The sequence below is a fragment of the Triplophysa dalaica genome, chromosome 13, assembly GCF_015846415.1.
Source record: "Triplophysa dalaica isolate WHDGS20190420 chromosome 13, ASM1584641v1, whole genome shotgun sequence".
Lineage (NCBI taxonomy): Eukaryota > Metazoa > Chordata > Actinopteri > Cypriniformes > Nemacheilidae > Triplophysa > Triplophysa dalaica.
The window spans coordinates 22,739,804-22,748,971 of NC_079554.1; the positions used below are offsets into that span (position 1 = coordinate 22,739,804).

Genomic DNA, 9,168 nt, shown 5'->3' on the forward strand with positions numbered 1-9,168 from the left:
CATTGAATGAACACAAAACCACTGAGACATTTCTCAAAATATCTTCCTTTGTGTTCCACCGAAAAAAGGCTCACATACAGATGTACAAACACATGAGAGAGAAGAAATGATGACAGAATGTTTATTTGCGTCAGAACTGTCCCTTTAAATAATAACTATAAAGTCAATCATGATGTCAGAGGTTTTAATGAATATGAAACAGGCACTGAAGGTGTGGTCAGAAACTGATGACTTCTAAACAAGAGTGAGATAACCACAGAACTCAATTCAAAACTCCAGATTAACACAAACACACACACGCATCATAAATCAACTACACACATTTATTATCATCAAAAAGAGAGACATGTGACACACTGAAGACGCTGATAAAGCCAAGCGTTACATTCTCCACTATTAAAAAACAAAACAAGAGATAAAAGCAGTTGTGTGTGATGCGAGCGTTCTCTCAGGACTGGATACCAGCCCAATAAATCTCTGAACTGTGCGTCACGATAGAGAAGAAAACATCACAGAGAGACGTGTGAATGTGTTTAGTCCCAGAGTTTGATCTGTCCGTCCCAGCCGCATGTGATCACCTTCGACGTCTCGTGAGGGTGCCAGAGAGCGCTGATACACACTTTATCATGAGCTTTGATCCGATGGTACAGCTTCGTGGTCTTCCAATCCCAAATATTCAGCTTCCCATCAGCATCACCGGACACAACATAACTGTGAAGAGACGGTTTCAAAATCGCTGTCATTCAAACATCACAATCGATCACCCGATTCAGGTTCAAGAAGCTTTACTGGCATGACACCAGATAAAAGGCATTTTCCCAAACGCCCTTGAAGGGCCGCTGGTGAAGGGGTGAACGTTCTAAGTTAATTTAGTTTATTAGAAGGTATGTTTAAAAATAGCTACTTGTTTATAGGTTTCCTTTATCATAGAACCTAATTTCCTTTGTAAAAACCAAGTGGAGTGACGAAACAAGGTGAAATATAAAGACATAATTACACACATTAAAAATGTTGTTTATTTTCAACAAACGAGTGCTGGATTCAGAGTGCACGTGTGTCGTTGTCATGGTAACATTTTGCCTGTCATTCCCTTTGTGAAGGGAGTTCCCTGTAATGCCCTACACCCTTCAAAGAGTTTACTTCAATGGCTCAGCCCTTCCAAGGGAGTAGGGCATAGGGATGCCCACTTCTGTTTGAAAAATGCACAAGAGTCCTTAAGCACAGAAACATTAAATATACTCGCACGCAAATACACGTAACAAGACAAACAGAGATCTGAAGAGAAACAGAGACGTTCACTCTGATAAGAATGTTTGTGATGTCGACACTGAGTGTAATGGCTTAATGATAATCGTGTGCGTGGATCGTAGAAAATTGCCTCGCGACCAAACAAAGGGCGCAAATGTGAGTGCACACAGTCTTTTTTTTCAAACGCCTCGTTTTTTGTTTAAAAACTGGCCGACCAATGAGATTGGTGCTTTTGTTCACGTGCTTAAGCTGCAGAAGTTACAGTAAAACACCACTTTGGCCACCTTGTGTAGCGGAGTATTTCTGTTTTTCATCGATGTCAGGAAATGAATTTGCACGTTTGTCAGCTTGTCGCCAGTAAAAATCGCTTGGGTATGAACGCCGAAAAACGTCTCAAAATGCAATTATCGTCCCGGTGTGGACAGGCCTTTATGCTGCAGTCACGCAACTGTTTTAACACAGTGGTTTAGTGGTCAGGTGACCTCTGACCTGTGCATTCATATCACGTGAAGACGCGTGACCAATAGCAGATCAAGACATCACAGGGTGACCTTTTCAGAAAGCTCAAGCTTGAGGAAACACATGGGCAGTCACGTGGCATGATGTTTTAAACCTGAGGTGCATGAAGAATAGATGTGGAATAATTCCTACCTCATGTCGGGAGAGAAGCCCACCTGACAGGCGTATCCTGCCACCATGTGACCTTTGAAGATCTTCTTCTTGTTGAGACGGAATCTGTTCTGAGCTCCAAATATCAGGATTTGATTGTCCATCGACTGACAGGCCAACCATTTACCTGCAGATATCACAACATTAACACTCTCTCTATCAACCCAACACATGACTGCCAACACACACCAGTGTGTGACCTACCGTTAGGTGAGAGTGTTACAGCGGGCATTGAATGCATGCTGGGTTCAGCGATGTATTTAAAGTCCACAGGAATATCCCTGAAAGAGACCATCGCACAAAGCATTAACACACAATTCTACATGTTGTGACACACATCTCTACATCTGCCACATGTGTACAGAACACTGAAGTACACAAGTGTCTGACTCACCATTCCCACACGCGCAGACTTTTGTCATCTGATGTACTGACGAAGCGACGGTTTTCATCCACGAATGTGATGGTGTTGACGGCTCCCAGATGTCTGTCGTACTCCTGCACCACCTCACCGGAGCGGATGTCCCACTGCACAATAACAACACATCACTGTGAATCTCTCCTGTTTGCCACGCTTCATCAGATAAACAACAGCTCGGGGTTACCTGCACAATCTTTTTATCTGACATCCCAGCCACGAACAGGCTCTGTTTGTCCTCATCTGGGTTAAACTTCACACAGTAAGGGACTTTTCTGTTTGTGAAGGGTGCGATGCACTTTCCTGAGAGAAATCAAAAAGACTTTCTAAAGGACACTGTTAAGTGTACTCACACACAGACATACTCACACACATGCAACACAGCAGTTTGTACAGTATAAAAAACATTACACCTATGGACTGTCAACACTGAGATAATAAATCAGACATGCGTGTGTGTCTCACCGGTCTCTGTATCCCAGAGTTTGATATATCTGTCATAGGCAGCACTGAGGAACTGTGTGCCGGTGTTATTGAAACACACGTCTCGCACGGCTTTACTGTGACCTGCACAAACACACAAAACATAAACAAGACTTTCCGTCATTTATAAGACACATCACAATCCTGGAGTTTCTCTCCAACTGCTAAAACACCATCAATCTCTCTCTCTCTCTCTCTCTCTCTCTCTCTCTCTCTCTCTCTCTCTCTCTCATGAATGAAACATGATGGCAGTCAAACAGAGTCACAGTCTAGTGGACAACACAGATATTCTCCTCTAACTTTTCATTGCATGAATATCATTAAAGGGACGGTTTACCCAAAAAATCTGTCATCATTCACTCAGCCTCATGTCATGTCATAGCTGTATAAATGAGAATTCTGATGAACACAGAGAAAGATATTTGGAAGAATGTTTGCAACTTTCATTCTGTGACAACATTGACTGCCATAGTAGGAAAAATAAAATAGTGGTCAAAGGTGACCCAGAACTCTTTGTTTTCCTAAATTCTTCAAAATATCTCACTTTGTGTTCAACAGAACAACAAAATATACAATATTTTTCTTCCTACTACGGAAGTAGATGATGTCACAGAACTGAAAATGGCTAACATTCTTACAAATATCTTTCATTGTGTTTAACAGAACAAAGACATTTATAAAGGTTTGAAACAACCTGAAGGTGAATAAACGATGTCAGAATTTCATTTCTGAGTGAACTGTCCCTTTGAGTGCACATCTTTAACTAACCCACCGTGCTTCTGACAGTTTTTATCATCCAATCACATCATTTATATATAGCATCAAATCCCAACATACAGCAGACGTAGTGAAACACAAACACTTACCAATAAACGTCCGCACACATCTTCTCTCATTATAAACCTCCCACAACTGCAAGAGAAGACAAAACAAACACATCACAACTACACAAAATATGCGCTGTGGATGATCCGCGGGTCAGGTGGGTTGGGTAATAAAAAAATACATTCTGATTAATTGCGAGTGGGTCGGATGATATCATATACAATATTAACAAAATTTCTCAAAAAATACGAATATGTTTTAAATGCATTTTTAATCAGGCGTTAATTTGCAGTAATTTAAAAGAAATGCGCATGTGGCGGCGGTAGACGAGGGTCTATTTCTTAAAGCAGAAATGGAGGCAAAAAAGATCTGAGAGAAATTTAAAAAGGGAGAATTAAAACAAAACAAAAGGTAAGAAAGAAAAGTACCGTGTGGGAGCGTTTTAGCGAAGTGGTTAACAAGGATGAATCAAGTGCTGGGTATGTAAAATGCAACGACTGTGAGGCATTATATGTTTATGAAAGCCATAAGACTGGTACCTCTTATATGGTACATCATGTGTTTGCTAAATCGAAAGATTAGATTTAAGCATTTACAGACAAAGAGAGTGCAAGAAAATTGACTGAGTAATTAAAGTGACGATATCTATATCAGAATCAAATCAAAATTATACGTGCGGGCAGGTGGATAATTTATTTGAAGCAGCGGATGCGGTTGACATTTTAGCTTATCCGAGCATCTCTACTACAAATGTTAAACATTAGGATTCAAATTCACTGTGTCTCATAAGACCCTGTACACCCCGCTCAGATTGCCAGCGACATGAGTCCATTCATTTCAATGATGAGCTGGCAGTGCCTTTTGTAAAAGATGAGCGAGTTTTGGGAGCGATTACCAATAGGAGTGAAGCTGGGGAGCTCACGTCATCCGTCTCTCATCAGTTACTGAAGAGTTTCAATATAAATTTTCCTAGAGCATTCTAGCTAGGAACGCAATCTAACCACCTTGTAGCATGAGACTAGACACACACACAGTGACACAGTCGCTGCGCAGTGTTTTTCATGTAAGGTGTGCATTCGCATTTATAATACATCTGTCTGTCCGGCCCAAGTGTCCATTCCGGGCCCATACGTTAGTGTACTCCAGATGGCCAGTCCATCACTGGTCACGGCTGTTCTGGACTCTGACAGAATGTCCTACCTGTCAGTACGCCCCTGGTTGCTGGCGGTATGAACGCAGAGTTACTTGACCATTGTGTGTGTGTCTCACCTTGATCTTACAGTCCATGGAGCAGGAGAGAAGCAGATGACCAGACGCAGGAAACAACCGGATGGCACTGACACCCTACAGACAAGAAACAGACATGTTCATAAAACACCATTGAATTATTAACACAAACTGACCAGAAATCTGTCTCAGACTATGGGTGTGTGTGTGTGTGTCCACCCCGGAGCAGAAACACAGACTGTGAATACTAATGCCTCCAACAGACAGAAGAAAACCATTCCATTAGGCCCAAACCCAACAGTGGGAATGTCTCTGATAACATTTTCAGCTTTAAATATATTTTATTATCATTTCAACCCATTTCTAAAATACAGTACAAGTCGCATTTACACAAAGAACCTTACTGATGTGATTATACACCATTTCATGGGTGTGGGAAGCACAAAAAATGTGGGTGGGTCCACGCTAAGAAAAACCTTGAGTAAAAACAACAGCAGTTTGTCAGTGGTGAAGTGAGAAAACACGCAAGTAATAGTTTCAGCGCTATTATCGATGCAGGTTTAAACCAGCCTCTCTCCTCTTCATTTTCACATATCAGACTGTACAGGCAATTACATCATCGAAATGAAAAACTTATTTTAACGCGGAATGGAGTTTAATGTAGAAAGCGTTTCTAAAGTGCAATGGATATGACTGATGCCGCTCTGCGTCTAACGTGACTGAGTCCAACAACATCGTGGTCCTGACTCCTGTCCTAACCAGATGAGATGGTTCCGACGCCCATGCATCATTTGTATATTAAAAAACATCCAAGAGGTGAATAGAGATCGCATCAGAACTCACCTTTGTGTGTCCGCTCCAAACGTGCAGCTGTTTCTTGGGTAAGTAACATTTGTCTGGAGCTTCTGATGAACGCAGGTTAACTCCAACATCCTGAGGAATGTGCAGGTACGAGCGACCCTGATAATCATAGGCGTCTTTAACTGAGCAGAGAGAGAGAGAGAGAGATAGAGAGAGAGGGAGAGGGGAAGAGAGAGATGTTTAGGAGCAGATATACATATAACTGCATTACACTGAATGATGATGTCAGTCTGACGTGTGTGTCAGAGGTGGTGTGATGATGTCACTGTCGTGTGTGTGTGTTCTTACTGTGCAGGATGGTCTTCTCCTCCGCTGGAGCCTCTTCTTCATTTCTCCCTCTCTTTTGTCGTTTCGCTGTGATCTCATCCAGCTCTTTCTGTTCCTCCTGTTAAACCACACAAATAAAAATCATCTTCATGACATGCATTAGGGATGTTGCGGTGATGAAATTTTCCCACCAAACAAAAACAACGACTGTATCAGTGACACCTGTGTGAGGGGTTTTCTATGAGGTGGTTGTAGATGCGTCTGCGGCAAATTGGGAACGGCAATTACTTGAATTAACGGTGGGTTAAAAACAATAAGAAACAAAAATAATAACGTTTATGTTAGATAAGTTGCCTATATAACAAAACGAGTAATCACAGCACATGATGTGCAACAAATAAATTAATTTGAAACTAATAAGAAGGGAATACCACATGAAGAACTTTGTTAATTAAATAAATAAGAAACAAATGTGAAAGGAAAACTTTTATTTTAATTAAATGTTGAAGCACCGGCTTCTGAAGAAACTGGAAACTTAACTGGATCTTGATGACAGTGCTCACATAATAGAACATATATAGAAAAGCGTCAGCCATCGTCTTATCAGTCAGCACTTCTCTCTCCTCAGATGATCAATCAAATCTAACTTGTTCTGCTTACGCTGAATGCAGCAGTCACGTTCAGGTGTGCCGTCTGGTCTTTGACTAAATTAAGTGATTTATTACTTTAAAAATAAAAAATGACGGTGGGGGTCAGTGGCGCAGTGGACAAGTGATGTAATCGGTAGGCGGGTGGACACTGTGTATCACCTGTGACACAGACTATCGCAACAAGCCTGACATGCATCAAGACATTCTGAGGAAGTGCTGTCTTTGTTTGAGAGGTTTATAAAGCACATTTCTTTCATAAGCGGCACTATTCTCCCCCACAGAAGTCATGTCAGGTTTAATATTAAGGTAAGAGAATCAGATAATGGTTTATGTGACGTGTACAGGAGCTGTAGATGATTATCAGCGTCTCACCTCAGATGGTTTCGCCACATCTTTCTCATCCTGGAATTTGGCCCAAGGACCCAGAAAGTCGTCAATCTCAGAGGCGTCTCCTCCTTTCAGCTTCTTCCTCTTCTCGTTTTTTTTGGGTCCGGTCTCAAACACGGTCTGCCCTAGTGGAGGAAAATAATGGACCGCAAACATTTGATGGTGGCTTTCTCCATTGCACTTCATTGTTGAAAATTTGCAAGCAGTGAAAGGAAGACAGAATCATGTGAACTTCACCTTTATTTTTCTCAGCCTCATCTACGGCTCCAATGTAAGTGTTGGTTGTGACCTGACTGCTGCTATCCACAGACGGATCCAGAGCGTAACCTGTGACACGAACACAACACAATTGAGTTTCACTCGACTGGATTTGTCAATGGTGTTGTTGCGTAACAGTTCCATAAAGATGGTTCATAGCATCATATCCGATCACACAACACGAGTCACACGAGTCACACGTGTCTCTCACCGAAGGTAGAAAACGTCCTCCTCTGCTGTTCGAACATGAAGTCATTGACGTGGGCCGGTTCGGCGTAACCAGACAGCATGTTTCTCGGCGCAGCCATCTGCTGGGTTCTGAATGGGTTGACTGGTCCAAACTGAGATGAGAGAATCAATTACACAACATTACACACATACATGACTGAAACGTACTGTAAAACACATCTATGTGCCTCTCTTCACATCTGTTTGTTTGTTTGCCTGTTGCACGCCTCACCTCCGGAGCAAACATGGTTTCGTATGAAGGGTTGTAATCCACTTCTTTAAGGGCTGGATCAAGATGCACACCGGTCTCAACTCCTTCCTGAAGATAAACAACGGAAAACAAATGAGCTTGTAAATAAATGACCAGAAAACAGCAGACAGAAGCCCGATCTTACATCAGACCAGTCACATAACACTTATGACAGTACATATATTTCTCTTAAAGATTTTTGTACTTCAAACTCACTATTGAAGATTAAGTTTGACAATTTCCATTACAAGTATCATTAAAAACTCCCAACTGTTGTTAACCTTTAAAACAATACAAAATGTATTTATTTAGGATGTAATTGGGGTTTATCTAACGTTAGAATTTCGTTTGAGTCTTTTGGGGGTCTCACTAGTTGCAGACACTGGACGTCACGTATGTACCTTCACGGCTACTTCAGGAGCTGAATTCAGGGCGGCTAAAGTCGTGATACCGCCGGATTTCAAAGGCTGAAGGTGTGCGACCGCATCTGGATCCGCTTTCTGCGGAACAGAACGGGATTCCGACTCATTTTCCGAATCTGAGTCGCTGCCGTAAGAAACGAGGGAACTTGCCGCCGCCGCCATCTTGGATGTTGTGACTCTTTCGTCAGCGGATCCTCAGACTCTATATAAATTCATTACAAAATATAATCTCCAGCATTCATTTACGACGAGCTGTTATCCCTCATATTAACAGAAACTCTGCATATTATTTCTTTACCTCCACATGGTACGTTAAGAGGACGCGTTCAATAAAAAAATGCCAATACCAGTTTATACATCTTTTAGGACTTTTCCCTGAACAGACCGCCTTAAAGCTCGCGCACATGGCGACGTTCACGCGCATTATGATACATACATTTTTGGGGTATATCTTTGTTTCTCAATGGTTATTTCTGACTTTAAGCACACGCACAAACATATATGACCTCTACATTCACGCTGGACGACGTCAGTGTGCTCTTCACGCGCTTTGTACATTTTGGAATACGTAAAGCACAGCACGTAACGTTAGTGTGCCCGCATTTCCCCCCGTCTTGTACTTTTGAATGTGTTTTTTGTATATTTGTAAGTGCCTGTTTTTATACGTTTATAACTGTAGTTCATCTTTTTGTGTTCTTTCTGTATTAATTCAACGAGGATACAAACATATTTTTGAGTTGACCGGTGTAAATTAGAAAGATATCGGTGTGTTCTTTCCGTTAGAAACATTAAGAACGTCATGTTCCTACAACATTACGTACAGCGCCTTTAATATTGTGGATGCCAAACAAATAAATGGTTTGTATTTGTGATTTCGTGTATGCAGAGATTAGGTGTACGGGCGTGGTTTGAGTGCCGTATTGACCAATCAGATGAGAGATCCCGCCACGGGCGGGTCGCTGTATGTTGCGGAGC

General features: G+C 41.7%; 1 protein-coding gene across 1 annotated transcript; it reads right to left on the reverse strand.

The window, feature by feature from the left end:
• Positions 1–305: 305 nt before the first annotated feature.
• Positions 306–8,555, reverse strand: cdc40 (cell division cycle 40 homolog (S. cerevisiae)). The gene is made up of 15 exons (XM_056765216.1): positions 8,173–8,555; positions 7,754–7,840; positions 7,505–7,634; positions 7,273–7,362; positions 7,021–7,160; positions 6,020–6,116; positions 5,714–5,853; positions 4,913–4,987; positions 3,685–3,730; positions 2,801–2,902; positions 2,523–2,638; positions 2,312–2,445; positions 2,122–2,198; positions 1,900–2,044; positions 306–711 (listed from the first exon to the last, which is right to left on the reverse strand). The coding sequence occupies exons 1-15, from the start codon at positions 8,353–8,355 to the stop codon at positions 534–536; spliced, it is 1,740 nt and encodes a 579-aa protein (XP_056621194.1). The 5' UTR covers positions 8,356–8,555; the 3' UTR covers positions 306–533.
• Between the last annotated feature and the right edge of the window lie 613 nt (positions 8,556–9,168).

Excerpts from the sequence above, each read along its gene's own strand:
- cdc40 (XM_056765216.1), bottom strand. The coding sequence starts at position 8,355 with ATGGCGGCGGCGGCAAGTTCCCTCGTTTCTTACGGCAGCGACTCAGAT. Across the intron at positions 2,446-2,522 it reads CAGATAAAAAGATTGTGCAG|TGGGACATCCGCTCCGGTGA; the intron begins GTAACCCCGAGC and ends GTTATTGTGCAG. Across the intron at positions 712-1,899 it reads GGCTTCTCTCCCGACATGAG|TTATGTTGTGTCCGGTGATG; the intron begins GTAGGAATTATT and ends GTCTCTTCACAG.